Raw genomic sequence first — 26,481 nt, 5'->3', positions numbered from 1 at the left:
CAAAAGCTGAGTCATACATTTTGAAAACGATTATAGGATTTTAAAACCAGTTATTGACTCATTGTAACAGAGGGTTCTAACATGAAGCACACTGCCAAAGTGTGATTAACTGATATGGAATAAAAATACTATAGTCTAAATCAAGGACCTAAATCAAGAAATACAATTATTACAAAAAGAAAGAAAAGTACAATATATTAAATATTAATAATGTAAAATGGTCACAGCAGGAGCCATATAGGAATTAATAGGACACCATAGGAATTTTAAACATCTTTAGAAATCTATACAAACCCATTCTAATTGAAGTGGATGTAGATTATTGGAGAAATTACTTACCAGATAGTTTCATTTTCCTTAGTGTAGACAGATGGATTCAAGATCAGTAGGTTATGCTCCTCTGCCAGCAGATGGAGACCGAGCAAGCTCACACTACAGTATACATATTACCCTGCAGTGATCCCAGCCCGCCAGTATTCTCTTCACAAGCAACTGTGGGCAGACTAGCAAAAAACTTGATTAAAAACAGTCAACCAGAACTGTACTCAACCAACAACAAACGCTGAACTCAAGCAAGAACATAGGTACCCAATCTAGGGACTGGATGAACACTTGGGATCCATAGCCCCACAGGAGGACTATTGACACCATCATTTGGCAGCCATGAGCAGGAAGCTAAGGCCATCTGTCTACACTAAGGAAAACGAAATTATCAGGTAAAGCAAAATTGCTTACCTTGTAATAGGTGTTATCCCAGGACAGCAGGATGTAGTCCTCAAATATGGGTGACGTCACTGACGGAGCCCTATTGCGGGAAAACCTTCTGTCAAAGTTTCTAGAAACTTTTGACTGGCCCTGTGAGGCCACGGAGCATGCCCAGCATGCCATGATATTCTCTGCCACAGGGGTCTCTCTCTAGTCTCATATGTAGCAATAAGCGTTAGCAAAAATAAAATAATAAACGTATCGGACACAACTCCACGGGGTGGCGAGTGGGTTCCGTGAGGACTACATCCTGCTGTCCTGGGATAATACACCTATTACAAGGTAAGCAATTTTGCTTTATCCCAGGATAACAAAGCGAGGATGCTAGTCCTCACATATGGGTGATTAGCAAGCTAGAGGCAGAGTCATTTGTAGTGAAGCAACAGAATGTATTTTTGTTGAAAATGAGGCAACCGAAGATCACAGCAGATTGGATGTAGAAGGAGTTGGGATTATACTGGGAACAAGTTCTTTAAGACAGATTGTCCATAGGCTGAATCTTGTCGTCCTCCTTTGTCCAAACAGTAGTGAGCTGCAAAGATGTGAACAGAACTCCATGTTGCAGCTTTACATATGTCAGGTACCGGCACTGACCGATAGTGTGCTATTGAGGTTGACATTGCTCTTACTGATTGCGCCTTTACTCGCCCTTGGAGAGGAAGGCCTGCTTTTCATAGCAAAACTGTATGCAATCTGCTAACCAGTTGGATAGAGTATGTTTACCCACTGCTTTACCCGGTTTGTTTGGATCATAAGATACAAAAAGTTGAGTGGATTTCCAGTGGACTGCGGTCTAAATAAAATGCTAGCGCACGCTTACAGTCTAAGGTATGTAAGGCCCGTTCTCCTTGGTGTGAATGAGGCCTTGGAAAGAATCTGGGTAAAACTATGGATTGGTTCAAGTGGAATTCCGTAACTACCTTGGGTAGGAATTTTGGATGTGTACGGAGAACCACTCTGTCACGTAGGAATTTTGTGTAGGGTGAATACGTGACAAGTGCTTGTAACTCACTAACCCTTCTAGCCAATGTAATGGCTATGTGGAAGATAGTCTTTCATGTGAGAAATTTAAGCTCACAGGAATTCATGGGTTCAAAGGGAGAACTCATGAGTCTCGTTAAGACCAGATTCAGGTCCCATTCTGTGACTGGTGGCCGAATTGGTGGTTTAAGTTGAGTTAAACCTCTCATAAACCTGCTGACAAGAGGTTGTATGGATAATGGTGCATCTCCCATCTTGTTATGGTAAGCTGAGATTGCACTTAAATGGATTCTTACAGATGAAGTCTGGAGACCAGAGTCTGAAAGATGGCATAAGTAGTCTAGTAGAGAAGTTGTGGGGCAGGTGAAAGGATCTATGCTCTTGTCTGCACCATAAAGTAAATCTTTTCCATTTTGAAGAATAGTTCTTACGTGTGGAAGGTTTACGTGAAGCTATAAGCACTTGAGATACATTGGTTGAAAGATTGAGTGGTTGTAAAATCAAGCTTTCAACATCCATGCTGTCAGGGATAGGGATTGAAGGTTGGGATGGCGCAACCGACCCTGATCTTGAGTTATGAGAGTGGGAGCTACACCCAGGCAAATGGGATCCCTGATTGACAGGTCTAGAAGTGTGGGAAACCATACTTGTCGAGGCCAATACGGGCTATGAGTATCATGGACCCCTTGTCCTGTTGTAGCTTTACTAGAGTTTTGGTTATGAGCGGTATTGGAGGATATGCGTATAGAAGGCCTGAATTCCAAGGGCGAGCAAAGGCGTCCTTGGCTGGCTGGTTTTTCTGTTTGTGTAGAAAACAGAATCTGTCCACTTTGTGATTCAGATGTGATGCAAAGAGGTCTATTGTTGGTTGTCCCCAACGTTGAAATATCCTGGTCGCTATTAAGAGATCCAGGGACCACTCGTGTGGTTGGAACTGACGACTGAGTCGATCTGCCACTACGTTGTGAATGCCTGCCAAATAAGTGGCCCGGAGAAACATGGAGTGTGTCAGGGCCCAATCCCAAATCTGTGCGGCTTCTTGACAAAGGAGATACGAGCCCGTACCGCCCTGTTTGTTGATGTACCACATGGCTACTGTGTTGTCAGTTTGGATGAGAACAGTTTTGTGTGAAAGGCAGTCCTTGAACGCATGCAGTGCATAACGTGTAGCTCGAAGTTCCAGGAAATTGATTTGAAATGTTGCTTCGAGTTTTGTCCAAGTACCCTGGGTTTGGAGATTGTGTATGTGAACTCCCCAACCCAAGGGGGATGCATCTGTAGTTAAAGTTATCTGTGGGACTGGGTGTTGGAAGGGTAGACCCTTGCGCAAATTGTCCTTGTTTGCCCACCAAAGTAGAATTGGAGAATACAGTGGTTGAATGGCTTGGATCCATTGTGATCTTAATGTCCATTGGGTTACTCTCATGGCGAGCCGTGCCATAGGAGTGACATGAACTGTGGAGGCCATGTGGCCTAGTAAGGTTAGAAACTGATGAGCTGTTGCTTGTTTCTTTGAGTGAATCGAGTTTGCCAGCAGGGAAAGTGTTTTTGCTCGATCCTCGGGTAGAAAAGCTTTTGAGAGGATGGTGTTCTATTCTGCTCTGATGAATTGAAGCAGGTGAGATGGAGTAAGATGGGACTTTTGATAATTGATGAGAAAGCCCATGGAGTGAAGTATAGTAATTGTTCGACTGAGGAAAGCCAGAGCTCCTTGTTGAGATTGACTTCTGATGAGCCAGTCGTCTAAATAGGGAAAGACATGGACACTTTCTTTGTGCAAGTATGCAGCTATTACTGCCAGACATTTGTGAATACTCTGGGAGCAGAGGCAAGTCTGAATGGTAGTACTCTGTACTGGAAATGTCGATGACCCACCATGAAGCGAACATACTTGCGATGAGGAGGGAATATTGGAATGTAAGCATAAGCGTCTTGAAGATCCAGAGAACAAAGCCAATCTCCTGTTTAAAGAAGTGGAAGCATGGTGCCTAGAGAGACCATCCTGAACTTTTCTTTCTTTAGAAATTTGTTGAGATTTCTGAGGTCTAGGATGGGGTGTAGGCCTCCGGTTTTCTTTGGAATGAGGAAATAACGGGAATAGAATCCTCTGCCCTGCTGAATCCGGGGCACTGGCTCTACAGCCCTGGCTTTCAGAAGGGTGGATAATTCTACTTTCAATTGGATTATCTGATTTTCGCAGAGAGAAAGAGATCTCAGAGGAGAATCTATTGGGATTGAGAGGAAATTGAGTTGGTAACCTCGATATATTATTGCGAGTACCCATTGGTCTGTTGTTATTTGCACCCAATGGGTGTAAAAGGAGGATACCTGACCTCCTACCGGAAGCTCTAGATGAGGACTGGAGAGATGGCTGTGTTCCCTGGAAATGGCCTCAAAAGCCAGCAGCCGGACTAGTCTGTGGTGGAAGTTGAGGCCTGGATGGTCTAGGCCAGGGGTCGGGAACCCATGGCTCGCGAGCCAGATATGGCTCTTTTGAGGGCTGCATCTGGCTCGCAGACAGTCGCCACCACTTTCCCGCTGACCCAGCTGCTCCCCGGTCCTCCTCCGCCCGGGCTTAAAATGCTGTCAGCCCGGGCGGAACGCGGCAGGACAGCTGGAGTCAGCGGCACCGGCGTGCTCTCTTCTTCCCGCCCCCCCCGTGGCCTGGAAGAGGAAGTGGAGAGTATCGGGTGCCTGCGCGGCAAGAAGAGGCCACGCTAGTGCGCTTGGCATCGGCCCGAAGAAAAGAAGACTGCAGCGCGGCTCGGAGGAAAATGAAGAGGTTCAACCGCGGCCGATGGGACTCCGCCTCCGCGAGGGCTGAAAATGAAGAGGTTAGCGTTGGGAGGAGGCTGCTGCTGCTGCTGCGAGTTCCCGGGGTGGGGGGGAGAGAGTGAATGAGAGCGCAACCTCTTCATTTTCCTCCGAGCCGCGCTGCAGTCTTCTTTTCTTCGGGCCGATGCCGAGCGCACTAGCGTGGCCTCTTCTTGCCGCGCAGGCACCCGATACTCTCCACTTCCTCTTCCGGGCCGTGTGTGTGTGTGTGTGTGTGTGTGTGTGTGTGTGTGTGTGTGTGTGTGTGTGTGTGTGAGAGATTGCATGTATGTGAATGAGAGCCTGTACATGTGAAAGAGAGTATGTCTGTGATTGAGAGCCTGCCTGTGAGAGAGAGAGAGAGCATGAATGTAAGTTTACCATTGGGAACCTGTATGTGTAAGTTTGTGATTGAAAACCTGTTTGTGTGAAAGAGTATGTGTGTATGATTGAGATCCTTTGTGTGTGAGAGAAATCATGTGTATATATGATTAAGAGCCTGTGTGTATAAGTAAGAGAGAGATCATGTGTGTGTGTGTGTGATTGAGAGCTGGTTTAGGTGATGGAGCATGTATGTGATTGAGAGCCTGTGTTTAAATGAGAGAGAGAGACCATGTGTGTCTGTGTGTGATTGAGAGCTGATTTAGGTAAGGGAGCATGTGAGTATGTGATTGAGAGCCTGTGTGTAAATGAGAGAAAGAGAGGACATGTTTGTAAGCATGTGAATGAGAGTCTGTGTGTGAGAGAAAAAGACAGCATGTATTTATGTGATTGAAAGCCTGTGTGTGTGTGTAAGCGTGAAAAGACTGCATGTGTGTAAATGCGTAATTAAGAGCCTATATAAGTGAGAGAGAAAAAACATGGGTATATGTGAGTACTGAGAGCATGTGTGTATAGGTGTGTCATTGAGAGCCAGTGTGAGAGAGAGCGCTGGTATGTGACAGAGGAGAAAGTTCCAAGCAAACCACCCCACCTCCTGCTAATTCAGAACAATCTCAGGACACCTGATATCAAACGTTCCCAGGTATGCAGAGCAAAAAAAAATTTGTATCCTTATTTTTCATTACTGGGTCTTTGTGTCTGCTATTTTGAAATATTTTGTTGGTATCTGGAAATGTTTTATATGAGTTTTTAATTATTGGATATTCCACTCATCAGCTGTTTCAAAATATGTTCTTTTTGTTAGTACAGTTTTACTGCTGATGATTTTATATTTCTTGATTTGTTTTATAAGGATGGGTGATGTTTCTTTTTTCCTTTGTTACACTGCATACAGAGACTCTGGCTTGATGCAGTTTCCAATTCAGTTTTTTCTGCATGCTTCTTGTTATTTATTTATTTATTTAAAAATATTTCTATACCGTCTTTTCAAACTAGTTTGATCAAGACGGTTTACAGATTTCGATTATATAGAGCCATTAACCAAAGAAAAAAAACAAAAATAAAAAGTAAAATAAAATAAAACATCAAATTTAAAAAAGTATAGATAAGAAATAGAAAGAATAAAAATACATTATATTGCCATAATCCCTACTCATAAAATAGATATACTAATTTTTTAACAAAAATAGTCAGAGATAGAAAGGAAATAATAAATCTAAAAATATAACTCATATAAACCATATTCCTTCAAGATGTGTAATTGAATAGTAGATTGCTACAAAAAATGTGGCTTAAAAAAGTGAATTAGTCAATTTATGCGTTTTGGTCTCTTTATTCTATGTTAGGTGAGGGACAGCACGTGATTCAGGTGAGGTTTTCTGCTGGCGTGTAGTTTCTGTGTAGGACTCTATAGCAGCCTGACTTGGTCCGTTTTCCTAATAGGAGATGTGTTGGTGTCTTAAGGCCTAGTGTAATATTTTCAGAGACTTATTGTACTTTAAAAGTGTGATCTTACATAAAATGCACACATTTACTTGTATTTAGTTTTAAACATATTGTATGGCTCTCATGGAATTACATTTTAAAATATGTGGCGTTTATGGCTCTCTCAGCCAAAAAGGTTCCTGACCCCTGGTCTACGCTATCTGGGCTGAGCCCTTTGTTGCAGCCTAGAATACCTGCTCCTAGATGTAGGGGGGTAATACCGCCTCTGTCTATAGAAAGGTCTTCTAGAATCCTTCCTTTGAGGCCTACGAATTGGCTGCGTAGGTGGATCCTGCGGGATTGATGAAAGCTGTCTCAGGGTCTCTGTATGCTCTTTTAATTGAGCAACTGCATCCTGTACTTTAGATCTGAAAAGATTATCACCAAGACATGGGAGATCTACTAACTTGTCCTGGACTTCAGGCCTGAGGTCCAAGGCTTTAAGCCATGCCCAACGTCTGGCACTTATACCTGATGCAGCCACTCTGGAAGCTGTCTCGAAACCATCATAGGCCGCACGGACCTCGTGTTTGCCTGCTTCTAGCCCTTTATGAATGATCATTTGGGCTGCTTCCTGAATCTGTGATAGAAGTGATGGAATAAAGTCCTGCATTTGCTTCCACAAATTTCTTTGGTACTGGGTCATGTATAATTGATATGAAGATATCCTGGAAATCAACATGGCCCCTTGATAGACCACATTCCTCAAATCCCCCAGGAAAAGATCACAGATTTTTAGATTCCCTGGAGCGGAAAGTCTAATTCTCTTGGACTTCTTCTGCGCAGATTCTACCACTACTGACTGGTGAGGAAGCTGTGATTTTTGGTAGCCAAGAGCAGACTGCACCAAATATGTAGTGTCCATTCTTTTGTTAACAGCTGGTACTGAGCATGGATGTTCCCAAATCAGATGTTTTAATTGTAAAAGCACATCATGGACTGGTATAGTCACCACTTGTTTTGGAGTGTCTACAAATTGAAGAACCTCCAATGTTTGCTGCCTTAGGTCCTGCTCTGTGACCAAGGTGAATGGGATGGAGATTTTTTCCTTGGATCCGGTGGTGAAGGATCTGACATGAAAACTTCAGATGAAGTATCTGAGTGTGCATCACTCCAAGTATCATATGGATCCTGTTCAGGTGGAGAAATTGTGGAAGTTCTAGGCGGTCTAGGAATCCCTGAAGGACCTGGTTGTGGATCTTCCAAGGGTAAGTCTTCCAGGTGTTCTTTCCCAGGCTTGGGAGGAAGAGCACCTACCACCTCATCGAATCTCTTCATTAGAAGTTGGTAGAGTGCCAGTTCTAGATGTCCCGGGTCCCCGGGAGAGACTGGCATCGATGGTGACGGTGCCGGAATAGACGATGGCGTCTGTATCTTCGGTGGTCGTGCCGGCATCACCTTAACTGGAATCGTTGTAGGTGATGGCATCGACTGAATCGTCGGCATCGGTATTGTTACCGGCTTCGGTGCAATCACCGGCATCGGTAATGGTACTGGCATTGGTTCAATAACCGGCATTATGAAGAGAGTGTTGAGTTTCTAGTCAATACATAATGTGATGTGATATAGTGCTTTTATATTTATCTTAAAGCTTGCACTTATCTTCCATGTCTTCCAACTTTCAGGAAGAGACTAAAAACATGGCTGTTCATGAAAGCATTTCCGGACCCTTAATGATTCTCTTCCATCAAATGCAACTAGACTGAGCAGCTTATATTAAACTGAACCAGACACTTCCAACCTTTCAATACTACGTTTTACTTCTTGTTAAACTTTTATCTTTCCTCTTACTCTACTCCCAGTTAGAACAACCCCTGTTTTATTGTAACTTATTTTTCTATGCACTTGTTATAATGTGTAATGTATACTCTTATGTTTTAGTTATGTACGTTATAATGTATTGCTCACCCCTTGTTTTATGTAAACCGACATGATACAAACTTCCGTGAATGCCGGTATAGAAAAACACAAATAAATAAATAAATAAATAAATTACGTGGGCTAAGTCACTCAATAAAAATATATTGAACATAAATAAAATTCGCTTTGTAACCCCCACCGGGGACGACTTCGTTGATGTTGAAGGAGAAGGAAGGAGCTGAAAGTGAAAGAGATATTCCATCTTCTCCTGTCGAAGTTTTCTTCCTTTAGGAGTCATCTCTGCACATTGAAGGCAGGATGAAACATCGTGTTTATCTCCCAAACAGATAAAACATTCTAGGTGTGGATCTGTTATGGACATTGTTCTATTACAAACCGGACATTTTTTAAATCCGGAAGCCATTTTCTGTCGACAGCCGTAGATGAAAAAATGGGAAAAGAAAATGAGAAAGTTTTTACTAAAAGTAAAAACGACACTGAGTTTACTCACAGGCCTGTGTAAAACTGAGAGAGATCCCTTATGGGAGAAAAGTTTTTGAGAATTTGATGACTTTTCAGTCAGATATATTTCTGAGGAAAACTCACAAGGCTCCTTGATCCGCGATGCTTACAGCAGCATGGAAAAACGAAGACTAGAGAGAGACCCCTGTGGCAGAGAATATCATGGCATGCTCCGTGGCCTCACAGGGCCAGTCAGAAGTTTCTAGAAACTTTGACAGAAAGTTTTCCTGCAATAGGGCTCAGTCAGTGACGTCACCCATATGTGAGGACTAGCATCCTGCTTGTCCTGAGAAGTAATTTTTTCATTTCCTAGCGTATAGACAGATGGACGCAGAACCAGTGGGATATATCAAAGTACTCCTGAACAGTGTGGAAGGCTGCCAGCAGTCCAGTCAACACTGCATGAGCGAAGGCTGGGTCCTCCTGGGCCTGCACATCCAGATGATAAAACCTGGAAAAGGTATGTAAGGAGGACCACGTTGCAGCTCGGCAGATATTGACAGGAGACAACAATCTAACCTCTGCCCATGACACCGCCTGAGCGCTAGTGAAATGAGCCCTAACCTGAGTAGGCAACGGCTTTTCAGCATCCACATATGCGGCCGTGACCACCACCTTAATCCAGCGAGCTATTGTAGCCCACAAAGCTGGATCGCCTTGCTGCCGTCCACCATGAAGGACAAACAGGTGATCCGTCTTTCAGAAAGGTTCAGAAACCTCCACATACTACACAAGTCTCATGACATCCAAGGAACGCAGGAGGTGATACTCCTCCATGTCCCTGACCTTATCCAGGGATGGCAGGGAAATGGACTGATTCACAAATGAAACTCCAAAGCCACCTTAGGCAAGGATGGAACGGTATGCAGCTGTAATGCCCCTGGAGTCACCCGAAGGAACGGCTCCCAGGAAAACAAAGACTGCAGCTCGGAAATGCGAAATGCAGAACATATAGCAACCAGGAACACTGTCTGCAACATCAATAACTGTAAGGCAAGGCTGTGCAGCCGTCAAAACGTAGAGCCTACCAAAACGTCCAGCACCAAATTAAGACTCCAAAAAGGAGCCGGCAACCTCAAGGAAGGCCGAAGGTGCTTCACCCCCTTCAAGAAACGGGCCACATCAGGATGGGACGATAAGGAGACACCATTCACCGTGCCCATGAAACACGAAAGAGCCACAACCTGAACCATCAAGGAATTAAGAGCCAATCCTTTATTCAACCCATCCTACAAAAAATATCCAGAATAAGCAGGATCTTAACTGAACGAGGAAGAAAACTGTGCTCCTCGCAACAGGCCTCAAACACTGTCCAAACCCACACATATGCTAGAGAAGTGGAGAACTTCCAAGCATGGAGCAAGGTAGCAATAACTGCAGAAGAATATCCTCGCTTCAACAGGTGAGTCTTCTCAAGGGCCAAATGTAAGACACAAACGAGTCAGATCCTATTGAAGAACTGATCCCTGCTGCAAAAGATCCCTGTGTGGCAGAAGACGAAGGTGTTCTCTCCCTGGAGTCTCCGCAGATCCACATACCACAGACACCTGGGCCAATCCAGAGCCACTAGGAGTACTAGCCCCCTGTGGTCTTTGATTCTGCAAATGATCCTACCCATCAAGGGCTACGGAGGAAAGGCATACAGCAACCCGTTTTCCAGCCAGGTCTGTATGAGAGCATTGATGCCCAGGAACCACGGACCTCTCCTGCGACTGAATTGAGGAACCTTCGCATTGCAAGAAATTGCCAGCAGGTCCAGGAAACACCATGAACACGTCCCGAGGAATGCTGCGAAATTCCAGCGCATATCGTTTCCGTATCACTTCCAGGACCCATTGATCCGATGTGATCTCGATCCACCTCTTATAAAAGAGAGATAGGCGTCCTCCTATCTCCACTTCCCAAAGGTGGGTTGGCAAACCTTCATTGGGAGGGCAGTAAAGCATGCACAGAAGCATGTGAAAAACACCACCGCCGCTTACCAAGCAGTGTGTAGACAAAAAGCCTAACTGCAGAGCCTAGCCCACTGGGTCGCTCAACCCGCCAGGCTGCCCAGTTCCCCTAACCCCAAACAGGAGTGGGAACGAACGTTGGGACAGCATGTCAAGCACGGAGACTGGAGAAAATCCTAAAAACTCCCCCTGTCTCTGAAGATAAAGCGTCTTTTTTTTTTTTTTTTTTAAACTTATCCGAGCTCAGCACTTACCGTCTGAGTACAGAGATAGTCTCCAGCTGCGGGGGGAGAGGGCATCTGCCATCACTGCCGCACTCGGCCTCTGCACCCTCTGCCTTTCAGTTGTACAATCAGCTAAGTCCATGCCGGGAACCAGCTACCGGACCAAGGCACACATCTGAGGGACCACGGAAATCACCTCAGGAATTCTCAACTGGGGGAGGGACCTTTAGATATCACCTCAGGAGAGTGGGGTTTTCGTTTCCTCAATTTAAAATGCTCCTTCCAAAATTTACAGTAATCCCCATAGGGAGCTGCAAATCCACCATCTGCTGAAGACAGAGGATACTGAGGGGTTGGGGGTCACTGCAGAAGTATATATATACTCTGACATCAGCTTGCTCCGTCTCCATCTGCTGGCAGGGGAAAGCAAAATTGCTTACCTTGTAATAGGTGTTATCCCAGGACAGCAGGATGTAGTCCTCACATATGGGTAATGTCACTGACGGAGCTCTATCACGGAAAACTTTCTGTCAAAGTTTCTAGAAAATTTTGACTGGCACACTGAGCATGCCCAGCATGCCATGATTCCTCGAGCCACAGGGGTCTCCCCTTCAGTATCATATGTAGCAATAAGTGTTAGCAAAAGTAAAATAATAAAACTTATCTGACCCAACTCCGCGGGGTGGCGGGTGGGTTTCGTGAGGACTACATCCTGCTGTCCTGGGATAATACACCTATTACAAGGTAAGCAATTTTGCTTTATCCCAGGACAAGCAGGATGCTAGTCCTCACATATGGGTGATTAGCAAGCTATAGGCTGAGTCATTTTGTAGTGAAGCAACACTAAAGTATTGTTGGTAAAAATGAGGCAGCTGAAAATCACAACAGGTTGGATGTAGGAGGAGTTGGGATTATACTGGAAACAAGTTCTTTAAGACAGATTGTCCATAGGCTGAATCTTGTCATCCTTCTTTGTCCAAACAGTAGTGAGCTGCAAAGGTGTGAACAGAACTCCATGTTGCAGCTTTACATATGTCAGCTATTGGCACTGAACAATAGTGTGCTACTGAGGTTGACACTGCTCTTACTGAATGCACCTTTACTCGTCCTTGGAGAGGAAGGCCTGCTTTTTCATAGCAGAACTCTATACAATCTGCTAGCCAGTTGGAGAGAGTTTGTTTGCCCACTGGATTACCCGCTTTGTTTGGATCAGAAGAAACAAAGAGTTGAGTGGATTTCCTGTGGACTGCAGTACGGTCTAAATAGTGTGCTAGTGCACATTTACAGTCCAAGGTGTGCAAAGCCCTTTCACCTTGGTGAGAGTGAGGCTTTGGGAAGAATGTGGGCAAAACTATGGAATCGTTCAAGTGGAATTCCGTAACTACCTTGGGAAGGAGATTTTGGATGTGTACGGAGAACCACTCGGTCATGTAGGAATTTTGTATAGGGTGAGTATGTGACAAGTGCTTGTAACTCACTAACCCTTCTAGCAGATGTAATGGCTATTAGGAAGATAGTCTTCCATGTGAGAAATCTAACCTCGCAGGAATTCATGGGTTCAAAAGGAGAACACATGAGTCTTGTAAGTACTACATTAAGGTCCCATTCTGTGACTGGTGGCTGTATTGGTGGTTTAAGGTGAGTTAAACCTCTCATAAATCTACTGACAAGAGGTTGAATGGATACTGCTGCATCTCCTATCGTATGATGGTAAGCTGAGATTGCACTTAAGTGTACTCTTATGGACTAGATCTGGAGACCAGAGTCTGAAAGGTGCCATAGTCTAGTAAAAAGGATGTGGGGCAGGATAAGGGTCAATTCCTTTTTGTGTACACCACAAGGTGAATCTTTTCCACTTCGAAGAATAGTTCTTCCGTGTGGAAGGCTTACGTGAAGCTACAAGCACTTGAGAGACATTTGTTGAAAGATTGAGTGGTTGAAAGATTAAGCTTTCAACATCCAGGCTGTCAGAGATAGGGGTTGAAGGTTGGGATGGCGCAACCTGCCCTGGTCCTGAGTTATGAGAGTGGGAGCTGTGCCCAGGCAAATTGGCTCTGTGATTGATAGGCCGAGAAGTATGGGAAACCACATTTGTCGAGGCCAATGTGGGGCTATGAGTATCATTGACGCCTTGTCTTGCTGTAGCTTCACTAGAGTTTTGGTTATTAGCAGTATTGGGGGATACGCGTATAGAAGACCTGAGATCCAAGGGTAAACAAAGGCGTCCTTGGCTGGCTGGTTTTCTGTTTGTGCAGAGAGCAGAACCTGTCCACTTTGTGATTCAGGTCTGATGCAAAGAGGTCTATTGTTGGTTGTCCCCAACGCTGAAATATCCTGGTCACTACTAAGGGATCCAGGGACCATTCGTGAGGTTGGAACTGACAACTGAGGCGATCTGCTACTACATTGTGAATGCCCGCTAGATAAGTGGCCCGGAGAAACATGGAATATGTCAGGGCCCAGTCCCAAATCTGTGCGGCTTCTTGACAAAGGAGATACGAGCCCGTACCCCCGTTTGTTCAGGTACCACAAGGCGACTGCGTTGTCCGTTTCAATCAGAACAGTCTTGTGTGAAAGGCAGCCCTTGAACGCATGTAGAGCTTAACCTATAGCTCGAAGTTCTAGGAAATTTATTTGAAATGTTGTTTCGAGTTTTGTCCAAGTACCCTGGGTTTGGAGATCATCTATGTGAGCTCCCCAACCTAAGGTGGATGCATCTGTAGTTAGAGTTATCTATGGAACTGTTTGTTGAAAAAATAGACCTTTGCGCAAGTTGTTCCTGTTTTCCCACCAAAGGAGAGATGAACGCAGCTGGTAGGTGATTTGAATTGGAGACAGTGGTTGAATTGCTTGTATCTATTGTGATCTCAATGTCCATTGGTATGCTCTCATGGCTAATCTGGCCATAGGAGTCACATGAACTGTGGAGGCCGTGTGACCTAGTAAAATTAGAAACTGATGAGCTGTCGCCTGTTTCTGCCAGCATAGCGAGTTTGCTAATAAGGAGTGCGTTTCCGCCCGATCTTCGGGTAGGAAAGCTCTTGATAGGATGGTGTTCCATTCTGCTCCGAGGAATTGAAGTAGGTGAGATGGGACTTTTGGTAATTTATGAGAAAACCCATCGAGTGTAGCAGAGTGATTGTTCGTCTGAGAGAAGCAAGAGTTCCCTGTTGAGATTGACTTCTGATGAGCCAATTGTCCAGGTATGGGAAAACATGTACACTTTCTTTGTGTAAGTGTGCTGCTACTACTGCTAAGCATTTCGTGAATACTCTGGGTGCTGAGGCAAGTCCGAATGGTAGTACCCTGTATTGGAAATGCTGTTGACCCACCAGGAAATGCAGATACTTGCGATGAGGAGGGAATATTGGAATGTGAGCGTAAGTGCTTGTAGATCCAGAGAACAAAACCAGTCTCCTGTCTGAAGAAGGGGAAGCATTGTGCCTAAAGAGACCATCCTGAACTTTTCTTTCCGTAGAAATTTGTTGAGATTTCTGAGATCTAGGATGGGACGTAGGCCTCCTGTTTTCTTTGGAATGAGGAAATAACGGGAGTAGAATCCTCTGCCCTGCTGAGTCCGGGGCACCGGTTCTATGGCTCTGGCTCTCAGAAGGGTGGATAATTCTGCTTGCAGATGAATGATGTGCTTTTCGTTTAGTGAAAGAGGCTTTTGAGGAGAGTCTTTTGGAATTGATAGGAAATTGAGTTGATAACCTCTTGATATTATTGAAAGTACCCATTGGTCTGTTATTTGAAACCAATGGTTGTAGTAGAACGAGACTCGACCTCCTACTGGTATGTTTGGATTGGGATTGTGGAGATGGCTTTTGCTCTCTGGTGTTGCCTCAAAAACCTGCAGCTGGGTCCTGTCTGTGCTGGTGGTTGGGGCATAGTAGTTCTAGGCTGTCTGGGTTGAGATCTCTGCTGTGGCCGGGAAGATCGGTCTCTAGATGCCGGTGGATAATATCTCCTCGGCCTGTAGTACGGCTTTCTGATATCTTTCCTTGGTTGGTGATGGGACACTGAAGAGGAAGAGTCTTGTGGGACCGCAGATAACTGACGCAGTGTCTCTGTATGGTCTTTAAGTTGGGCTACTGTGTCCTGCACCTTTGACCCAAACAGGTTGTCGCCTACGCAGGGCAAGTCCACCAATTTATCCTGTACCTCAGGCCTGAGGTCAGAGGCTTTTAGCCAGGCCCAGCGGCATGCACTGATCCCCAAAGCGGCAACCCTTGAAGAGGTTTTGAAGCTGTCGTATGCAGCACGGACCTCATGCTTTCCAGCTTCTAGTTCTTTATGGACAATTGCCTAAGCTGCATCTTGATATTGCTGAGGTAGGGAATCCGTGAGCTCTTGCATTTGTTTCCAGAGATTCCTCTGGTATTGCGTCATGTAGAGTTGGTAAGACACTATTCTGGAGTTAAGCACTGCTCCTTGGTATACTTTCCTTCCTAGAGAGTCTAGGAAACGATGATCCTTCCCTGGTGGTGTAGATAAATGAGGTCGTACTCTTTTAGATTTTTTCTGAGCCGACTCGACCACTACTGACTGGTGTGGTAGTTGTGCCTTTTGGTAACCAGGGATATGCTGTACGAGATATGTAGCGTCTATTCTCCTATTGACTGGCGGAACGGAACATGGATGTTCCCACAGTCTATGTTGTAACTCCAATAGGATCTCATGGATAGGAATGGCTAGGACTTCCTTGGGTGGATCCACAAATTGAAAGACTTCTAATTTTTGTTGCCTTGTATCTTCCTCAGTCACTAATTTAAAAGGGATTGTGTCTGCCATATCTTTTATGAAGGTAGTGAAGGACAAGTCTTCTGGCGGGGGGGGACTTTTTCCTTCCTTCAGGAGGAGATGGCTCAGACAAAGCTTTCAGATGATGAATCTGTATTTTTCTCCTCCCAGGAGTCGTATGGTACATGTTTGGAAAGAGAGGTAGGAGAAGACCTCTGTGGAATCAATGGAACCACTGGTCTGAATAGTCCTGAAGGTCCTGGTTGAGGTTCATCGAGTGGGAACTGACGAGAAATATCTCCTACACCTATAGGCTTAGTAGGAAGAGGTTGTGATGGCATGGCACAGAGGAGGACATTGAGTTTGTCCATGAGCGGTTGAAAAATTGAAATGTCCGGCTGCATTGGAGTCTCCAGCGTGGGTACTGGCATTGGGAACGGCATTGGTGCTGGTCCCGGCATCGTTGTTTGTTTTGGCGCTGGCATCGCTGCAGGCACCGGCATCGACAATTGTGTCGGCTTCGGCGAGGGTATCCGCATCGGTGTCGATGGTCGATATTCTTGGAGCGCTTCTTGCACCGCCTGGCGGATGAACCCGCTCAGTTCCTCCGTAATAGCTGATGCAGGCAGAGCAGCTATACTTGGGGGCGGTGGAGGAGTCATCGGCTCTACCACAAGGCCCTGTGGTGGCTCGATGTCCGGCACCCCGAGGGGTGGGGAACACCTCGATGTCGAAGGCCTCGGTGTCTCCTGTAGATGAGGACTCTTGGCTCCCGACTGCTCCAGCGTTAACAGGGCCTCCGGAATCGAAGAATGTCGATGTTTTGAACGTTGCTCCGTGCCTTTTTCAAGGCCCGATGTTGACTTTGTCAGTGCCACGGACGGGGGTCGGTGACGACCGGTCCCCCGAGCCCTCCAGACGACGCTTTTTAATAATCAGCCTTTTCGACACTCCGGCCGGAGACGAATGGGTAAACGATGTGGAAGGTAATAGCTGGATGTGGAAAAGGTGTTCCATCTTTTCCTGACGTGCTTTCCGACCTTTAGCGGTCATTTCTGCACATTTTGGACAAGATGAGACATCATGGGACTGACCCAAACAAAGAACACACTCAAGGTGTGGATCAGTAATCGACATTGTTCGATTACAGTTGGGACATTTTTTAAAACCTGTGGCCATGATAACTGCGACAGCCGTCAATGGATATCTGACTACATGTTTTGTGAACTCAAAAAGAGTCAGAAGAAAAACTTCTACTCACCTGCCGGTGGTTGAAGAGAGACCCCGATGTGGGAATGAGAAAAAGTAATATTTTAATCTGATTTTAGACAGTTGTGTGAAAAAAAATTCACATAGGGCTCCTGCTCCACGATGCTAAAAGCAGTGCGGAAAAAATGAAGACTGAAGGGAGACCCCTGTGGCTCAAGGAATCATGGCATGCTGGGCATGCTCAGTGGGCTCAGTGTGCCAGTCAAAAGTTTCTAGAAACTTTGACAGAAAGTTTTCAGTGATAGGGCTCCATCAGTGATGTCACTCATATGCGAGGACTAGCATCCTGCTTGTCCTGGGATAACAAAACCCACTCGTCCTGAGTCCATCTGTCTACATGCTAGGAAATGATAGAAGTAACCTCTCATCTTCTTCCCCACAAAGAAATTATCAAAAAAAAAAAAAAATTAAATCCACTCCCAATCAAATCACTTTCTTATTTTAATGTTTTAATGGTCAATCCAGAATTAGCCCTATAAATGGCATTACGCTTAGACAGTCTATGCTTTGGAAGTGATAAGTGGACATCTAAACCTTCATGGGAAAGACTCACGTACAATTAAGGGTGCCTGAAAAGTTATTAGACAGCTAACTAATGCTAATAGCCACCTAAGTACAGGTTTTAGACAGCCATCCATGCAACCTTTGATAATTATAGCCTACTATGTGAAATATGATTTGCATACATTACCAATAATTTTCTTACTTAAATATCGATAGTAAGATCTCTATAATAACTTGTAATTACCTTTTGCCCTATTTTGTTTCTTCTAATATCTAACTAAAACGCCTGTTTTGAAATTATTGCTCCTTCCAGATGCTGAAAGACCATGCAATTTAATTACCTTGATTACTGGACAAGATTGCATCTTCATATCGGTGCATTTTCAGCTGCGCCTGTGCAAGATAACACCATGCTGATATACATGTGCTTGTCTGCTGCAATCCTAAGGGAAATTCAGAATGCATGTGAAAGAATAATTACTGATCTGCAATTGCTATTCTTGCATTCTGAGCTATGCTAAGTGGAATAACTTAGTGCATGATCAGGGGAATCTTCTCTTGAGATCTAGAGCTTTCAGGATGTTCAGAAACCTGTAGATGGCCTTTCAGCCACTGACATCAAGTATTTCAGCTCCCTTTGATAGGTGATGTAAAGGTAGGGAATGAACAATCCATAAAAAGGAAAGTAAGAGTTGTGCAACTCAGAATGCTAGCTTTGCTAAATAGGCATCCTTTCTTTAAAGATAAGCCCATCAATAGTCTCAAACTGATATTAGCTACTAAAGATTTCCTATTTAAATATCTATCAGAAAAAAAAGGAAAGGACAGAAAAACAAAAGCATTTTTGTTAACCAGTAAAGATAGGAAAACAGAAATAACAACAAAAAGAAGAAATGTGTTCTTACCTGTTAATTTCCTTTCCTTGAGTCCAGTCAGACCAGTCTAAATGAGTGTTATGTTCATTGACTAGCAGATGAGACAGATCAACATCACCCCTTCTATTTATCCTTGCTGACTTCGCTATTATAGAAACATAGAAATGACGGCAGAAAAAGACCAAACGGCCCATCCAGTCTGCCCAGCAAACTTCACACTTCTTTTTTCTCATACTTATCTGTTTCTCTTGGCTCTTAGTAACCTTTGGTTCTATTTCCCTTCCACCCCCACCATTAATGTAGAGAGCAGTGATGGAGCTGCATCCAAGTGAAATATCAAGCTTGATTAGTTAGGGGTAGTAACCGCTGCAATAAGCAAGCTACACCCATACTTATTTGTTTTACCCAGACTATGGTATTCAGCCCTCATTGGTTGTTTTTCTTCTCCCCTGCCGTTGAAGCAGAGAGCTATGCTGGATATGCGTGAAGTATCAGTTTTTCTTCTCCCCTGCCGTTGAAGCAGAGAGCTATGCTGGATATGCGTGAAGTATCAGTTTTTCTTCTCCCCTGCCGTTGAAGCAGAGAGCTATGCTGGATATGCGTGAAGTATCAGTTTTTCTTCTCCCCTGCCGTTGAAGCAGAGAGCTATGCTGGATTATGCATTGAAAGTGAAGTATCAGGCTTATTTGGTTTGGGGTAGTAACCGCCGTAACAAGCCAGCTACTCCCCGCTTTGTGAGTGCAAATCCTTTTTTCCACATTTCCTCTTGCCGTTGAAGCTTAGAGCGATGTTGGAGTCGCAGTAACAGTGTGTATATGTATATTGAATAAGGGTATTATCTCCAGGCAGTAGCCGTCATTCTGGCGAGCCACCCACTCTTCATTGACGTCCTCTTGACTTTATGGATCCACAGTGTTTATCCCACGCCCCTTTGAAGTCCTTCACAGTTCTGGTCTTCACCACTTCCTCCAAAGGGCATTCCAGGCATCCACCACATCTCCGTGAAGAAATACTTCCTGACATTGGTTCTGAGTCTTCCTCCCTGGAGCTTCAAATCGTGACCCTGGTTCTGCTGATTTTTTTCCTACGGAAAAGGTTTGTCGTTGTCATTGGATCATTAAATCCTTTCAAGTATCTAAAAGTCTGTATCATATCACCTCTGCTCCTCCTTTCCCTAAAGGGTGTACATATTTAGATTCTTCAATCTCTCCTCATAAGTCATTCGATGAAGACCTTCCACCTTTTTGGTCACCCTTCTCTGGACCGCCTCCATCTTGTCTCTGTCTCTTTGGAGATACAGTCTCCAGAACTGAACACAGTACTCCAGGTGAGGCCTCACCAAGGACCTGTACAAGGGGATAATCATTTCCCTTTTCTTACTCGATATTCCTCTCTCTATGCAGCCCAGCATTCTTCTGGCTTTAGCTATCGCCTTGTCACATTGTTTCGCCGACTTCAGATCATTAGACACCATCACCCCAAGGTCTCTCTCCTGCTCCGTGCATATCAGCCTTTCTCCCCCCATCGAATACAGTTCATTCGGATTTCCACTCCCCATATGCATGACTCTGCACTTCTTGGCATTGAATCTCAGCTGCCATATCTTCGACCACTCTTCCAGCTTCCTTAAATCCTGTCTCATTCTCTCCACTCCTTCCGGCGTGTCCTTTCTGTTGCAGATCTTAGTGTCATCCACAAAAAGACAAACTTACCTTCTATCCCTTCCGCAATGTCGCTCACAAAGATATTGAAAAGGACCGGTCCCAGCACTGATCCTTGTGGTACACCGCTTAAAACCTATTGAAGCCTTAATAGCAGCCTCATAAACAGATGATCCGATTACTTGAAGGCAATCTTAACCTTAAGATATTTAAAAAAAGAGTTCTCCTCACATCCAAATAGGGAAGTAAACTGTTCTCTGCCATTCCATAGTCTACTAAACGAAGGCAAACAGATTGTCTGATTTAAATGAAAGGCCGTGACTGCTTTCGGAAGAAATGAAGCCACTGTATGAATCTGAGGTAGGTTCTCTACAAAAAAGTGCCTATAATTCCGAAATTCTCCTGGTTGAACATATAGCCACCAAAAATACCTTCAGAGTAAATAACATCAATGAAATTCCTCTAATAGGTTCAAACTGAGGACTTGCTAAAAAGGTTAACACCAAGATGGAATATTCAGCACTGAAGCACACTTAAGAGATCAACTATATATTGGAGCTCAAATATTCTCCAAATTCACACACAAGCTACTGAAGTACAGAATTTCCTGGCCTTTAAGAGAGCATTCACTACCTTTTAAGCTTCTTTTTTTTTTTTTTTTAAACCATATGAGAGCTCCAAAAGGGACAAGCCATAAAACAAAATTGAGCTAGATCCTCATGAAGGAAAGGACCCTAAGAAAGGCGTTCTGTGTTGAGGGAAACACAATGGCTTCCCTTGCAACAACTTGACTATATCCGCATATCAAGAGTGTCTTGGCTAGTCCAGAGCTACCAGAATTACTAGGCCCATATGTCCTGAAATCCTGTGACTCGCTCTCCATATCAAAGGCCATTGGGGAAACACATACAGCATCATCTGTGTGGGCCAATCCTGAATCACAGCATCCACCCCAGAAGACCACCTCTCCTCCTTCCAAATGAAATATCTCTGCACCTTTGCATTCTTGTTGCTTGCCATTAGGCCCATGAGTGGGACTCTCCACCTGTCTATGATTTGACCGAACACTTTCTGAGACAGTAGCCACTCCCCGGGGTCAAAAACATTGCAACTGAAAAAAAATCTGCCTGGATATTCTCCACTCCCTTCTATATGTGAGGCAGAAATCACCTTTAAATTTCACTCTGCCCACCGAAGCAGCAAAGCCACCTCTTTCAACACCTTGCGGACTCATGGTACCACTTTGATGGTTCACATACACCACTGCTGTGGCACTGTCACAAATTATTCCGACTGCCTAACCCAGAAGGAACACAAACTGCAGATAAACCAATCTTATTGCTCTGGTTTCCAAAACGATTGATGGACCACTTTGTCTCCTCCTCTGACCCTGAGCAACTTGTCCCAAACAAATAGCTCCCCAACCCACGAGGCTGGCATCTGTTATTACCATCACCCAGACTGGGGTTTCAAGATCAACTCCTAATTCAGTATTCAGGTCTACAGTTACAAAGTTTATATGGAGAGGGTCATGCTGCACGGATCAAATTGGCTAGTTTGATGTGCATAAAACAGAAAGGAGGGCTTGGTGTTCCGGATATTAGGATCTATAATGTTGCTGCTCTATTAAAATATGTTCAAGACTGGACCTCTCTACATAGGAAATATGATCGGGAGGGGTTGCTGGGGGATTTAATTTATTAATATTCTTCATCTTTCTCGTGCCTCAATACATGCCCTGCAATTTAATACTCCTTGGCTTGATGGCTTTGTACGGGGCATGGCGATGGTGGCGACTTAGGGAGGGAACGCTGATCAATTGTTTCCCCTTCTTGTCTTTTACTGGCAATAAGGAATTCCCAGCAGAATTATGGTCATCAGTCTTTCAGGATTGGGAACAAAAAGGACTGTATTGCATAGGACAATTAGTGGACGAGGATGAAAAATGCATATACTCATTTGGTCAGTTGCAGGAGCAATGGAAGTTACTTCAAAATCATTTTTTGCTTATTTACAGATTAGGCATTATGCAAGGTCAATAATGCAGGGATCACTGGAAAATATTACTTTTTCAGAACAGGAAGATTTTTTTTTTTTTTTTACACTACCCTGAAATTTAACAAAATCCGTATTTGTGTGAACTTACTGAAGAATCAAAAGGATTTAGCTCATTTGAGACAATTAGTATAAAAGTGGAGTGTTGATCTGAGAGAGAATATTGGGGAAGAAATTATGGCTTTTGCTGGGGTCTACAGTACTTATACCCAGCGAATTTATGGGAGTTACAATTTAAAATGTTGCATCATATTTATTTAACTAGGGAGAGAGGGGCAAAGATACAATTATGGGAGTTGGATCTATGTCTTAAATGTAAACATATGAAGGGAGATTTTTGCCATATGTTCACAGAATGTTCCCAATTACAGGGATTCTTAAGAACATAAGAACATGCCATACTGGGTCAGACCAAGGGTCCATCAAGCCCAGCATCCTGTTTCCAACAGTGGCCAATCCAGGCCATAAGAACCTGGCAAGTACCCAAAGGTTTTCATTGAGAAAGTGTTGGGAAGATCCATTATATGGAATGGAAAGCTTTTTATCTACATATATTTGAGATAGAAACTCATCTACCAAGGGGCGGTAACAAGTTTTAGCCACAGCATTAGCATCTGAAAAGTGAAAAGTATCGATTTGCTGGAATGATGATGATTTGCCAGCTATTAAAAATGGAAGAATGGGGAGGAGTTAAGTTGGCGGCCAGAACTACACTCTGGCTTCTGCTCCGCTGTTTCTTTGTGGATTATTTCCTTTATTTTGTATTTGGAACCAGAAGGAGCTCCTTATGCCTGCAAAACGGAAAGGGAAGGTTCAACTCTATCCCTCGGAGCTCTTACCGGCCTTGGGGCAGTTAACTATTGAGCAATGTTTGGTGCCCGTGTCAGATTCCAGAGCTCTTGTTCCTGTTGCTGGGGTGGAGTGTAGGAGAGCTTACCTCGACCTTAGAAGAAGCATCTTTGAGCCCCTGCCACATGGAGCTCCGTGGTTGAACCCTCAACGATGGATCCCGATGAGGACATTTTGTCAGCGGAGAGGTAGATTTGCACTGGCAGCCTGCTCAGATACTCTTCGCGGCATCAGGAGGTCTCTCCAGAGTGCCTAGTCTTGGCACGGTTTTCTGCGCGTCCAGGGAGAGCGAGTTTCTTTCTCCTACTCCCCTGGGTCTTCAGTCCAGCGTGGCCATCTTTTCTCCAGAGAAACCAGCAGTTGCTACACTGGATTCTCTTTGGGATCTAATGATCAATCGTGGGAAGACTTTTTTGGACTGTTCCTCAAAGGTAACTCAGTTAATCAACCTTAACTTCAGTCTTTGGATGGCGGTTTGATTGCCTTCCTTGAATCCTCAAATTATGAAGTTTCAGAAAGAGCTACTTTATTAGTTTATTTTTTTCTACAGAACATGATTTGAGTTTAGTAATGAAAAGTTATTTTAAAATTTGGAATGCTTTGTTTTTGGGTCAGGAGGTGAGGATATTTCCAGATTTTTCTAGAACTACTCAGGCATTACTCAGGTGACTTCGTACCGGGAAACCAGAGATATTGGGGCATCTTTTTTCCTGAGACATCCTTGCAAATGTATTGTCAAATATAATACGGACTGTTTTATTTTTGCACCAGAACAGTTAAAAGCCTTCGGTGAAACAAAGAAAATGTTGATCCCTATTGGCATGTCTAATTTGTCATCAAATTGATAGTTGTACATGGGTTTTTTCAGGTTAAGCCCATTTCTTGAGATGTGATTTTCCTTATATTTTTCCTTTATTTTCCTTCTCCTCCCCTCTTTATATTTGGGAACTAATGGATATATGTGTATTGCCTTAATTTGTTTCTATTGCTGTACGATTGCTATATAATATTTTCTTTTACAAAGTGGATGCTTTGTTAGTTTATTGAATTTTAACAATATATCAGTTAAAAAAAACGGAAGGATGTTTTTAAGTGTAATGCTCTTGGAAAATGAAAAAAAGAAGGAAATGAGGGGGAAGAAAGTTTCATGACAGTGGGAAGGTTATTTTGTATTATGGGAGAAAGTTTTCAAATAGCCTTGGAAGGATTTGTCTGTAAAGAATTGTGGGTTGCTTTGCCTTATGAGTGGTAAGCAGATTGATAGATCGGTTGGGTTGTATGCGTGTAGATGGTGTTTTCTTGTGGTATGAGTGTGTGTATGTCTGGGGGGCTAAGTAAAGGAAAAAAGGTGGGTAATGACATTACTTTTTAATTTTTTTTTTCTGATTCTATAATCGGTTGTCTCGTATTGAGAACTTGTTTATGTCATGTTTCCTACCTTTAATAAAAGATTAAAAAAGATCCACTCAATTCCATATGCCTGGAATTTAGCCACCATTGCAAAATTACTCTGATCCTTTCTGGTACTGCCAGTTTATTTGTGTAATTTTGAGACTGGTGATCCTATCTGGACAGCAAAGCTCTCTGAAGAGGTCTCACCCAGGGAAACAAATCCAACACTTCTGCCACAGAACCCAGAAGCTGCAAGTAACTCCATATAGTCAGAATCCTGGACAACAGCAATAAAGTCTGCTGTTGTAATCTCTGAATCCTTTGCTCCATCAGATAAATACAACCCACCTTTGTGTCAAACAAGGCTCCTAGATACTCCAGGGTCTGAGGTGGATGTAAACTGCTTTTGAAGAAGCAGACTACCCACAACCTAAACGTCTGCAAAAACTGAACCACCCTCTTGGTAGTACCTGTACTTTCCTGTTCAGACTTGCCATTATCTACCAGTCGTTCCAATAAGGATGCACCAAAATTCCTTCCCTTTGCAGCTCCGCCACCAGCATTACCTTTGAAAAGATGCATGGTGCAGTGACTAGTCCCAAAGGGCAGGGCTTGAAACTGAAAATGCTTCCCCCCCAGCACTGCAAAATGAAGGAACCACAGATGACCCTTCCTTATAGGATTATAAAAATAGGCTTCCATAAGATCCAGGGAGGTCAGCAACTCCATTTACTTCACTACCAGAATAACCATCCTCAATATTTCCTTTCTAAAAAAGTGACTTACCCTCATAACTTGTTGACCTGCTTCAGATCCAGACTGGAACGAAAGGAATCCTCCTTTTCGGGAACCGCAAAATAAATGGAATACCATTCTAGCCCCCACTGGTGCCTTGAAACTGGTACCACTGCCTTCAAAAGCAGAGGAGCTGCTTGAATGTTGATTTTATAGCCTCCTGTTTTCTGGTAGAGAGTCAAGGGAAACCATAAAGCATCTGAAAGCAGACAGGAAAATTCCATGGTATAATCATCTTGTTTTATTTCCAAGACCCACTGGTCCAAAGGTGGGGTCCTGTGGGGGGAATGCTCTTCCTGCCTTCCACCATGATGTTGTTCCACTGACGAAAGAAACTGTGTCAGTATTTGTGAAATTTGTGTCATCGCCTGGGAGGCCAGGGTTCCATGTAGTCTAGGGGAAGGTTCCCTTGGAGGCCCTCTGGGAGGCAGTACCACCAATAGAATATCTGAATCAGGGCTTTTGGGTCGTATAGGCACCTGTTGTACATGGGGGCCACTTGCGCCTTTTTTTCCAAGGGCTCTTGAAGATGTGATCCTTCTCGTCTGTATCTAGACACTGAAGACAGGTCATTGAAGACCCTGGAAGAATGGGAAGATCCTGTTGATCCGTGGGCTGACGTTGATTCTGCTTCAGAGAATATGAGCTCCAGATCCGGAACAGGGGCCCCTTACAAGGCTGGCATCTGGGCTGTAGGCAACAATCTCTCATCTGCCGGAGAAGCATATGGGACCCGATGGTCTGGGGGCCTCCCCCGCTTCGATGCACTCTGTCAACACATAGTGCTTCGGGGACCTGCGTCGGTGCATTGACCAATATTCTCTGATGCCTTGATCCTGCTTCATGTTTCTTATGCTTCGATGCATGTGCGTCGGCATGGCATCGTACGTTGCAAAGGTGCGTCGATATGTCAGGCGGGTGCGTTGATGCGTCGTCACCAGAGACTTGCCTGGGCCATGGAAGCTGCGGATCTTCCAGTGCTCCCTGTCGAGGCAGCGTGGATGCGCTTCCACAGGGCCTTTGGGTTGACTGAGGGGCCCACTGAGGAGGCCCTTTATGTCCTCTATCACGGGGGTTCCTGGCTGGGCCCTGGAGAGGACTGAGTGGATCGTCAAGATGACTCTGTAGCACAGGATCCTCATGCTGCCTCCTTCAGCTTCTCCATTTTCGCCATCCGCCAACTGCGTGCTCTTGGGGACATGCGGCCGCAGTCCCTGCAGCTGGATGGGTCATGGTCAGGCCCCAGGCAAATGTAACAGAGCACATGGCCATCTGTTACAGACATTAGCTTTCTGCACTGGTAGATCTTAAAGCCAGGCGGTTTTGGCATTACTCTCTTGCTGTCTTGCAGCCA

General features: G+C 44.4%; 1 protein-coding gene across 2 annotated transcripts in view; it reads right to left on the bottom strand.

The window, feature by feature from the left end:
* The window catches only part of TTC37 (tetratricopeptide repeat domain 37), a 539,154-nt gene that overhangs the window by 417,039 nt on the left and 95,634 nt on the right, over positions 1 to 26,481 (bottom strand). For both annotated transcript variants that reach the window (XM_029573103.1, XM_029573110.1), the window contains exon 10: positions 17,842 to 17,943. In XM_029573103.1, coding sequence (XP_029428963.1) covers positions 17,842 to 17,943 — 102 coding nt within the window. The remainder of the gene's footprint in view (positions 1 to 17,841; positions 17,944 to 26,481) is intronic.

The sequence above is a fragment of the Rhinatrema bivittatum genome, chromosome 1 (genome assembly GCF_901001135.1).
Source record: "Rhinatrema bivittatum chromosome 1, aRhiBiv1.1, whole genome shotgun sequence".
Lineage (NCBI taxonomy): Eukaryota > Metazoa > Chordata > Amphibia > Gymnophiona > Rhinatrematidae > Rhinatrema > Rhinatrema bivittatum.
This window is presented reverse-complemented; position numbering and strand designations above follow the sequence as displayed.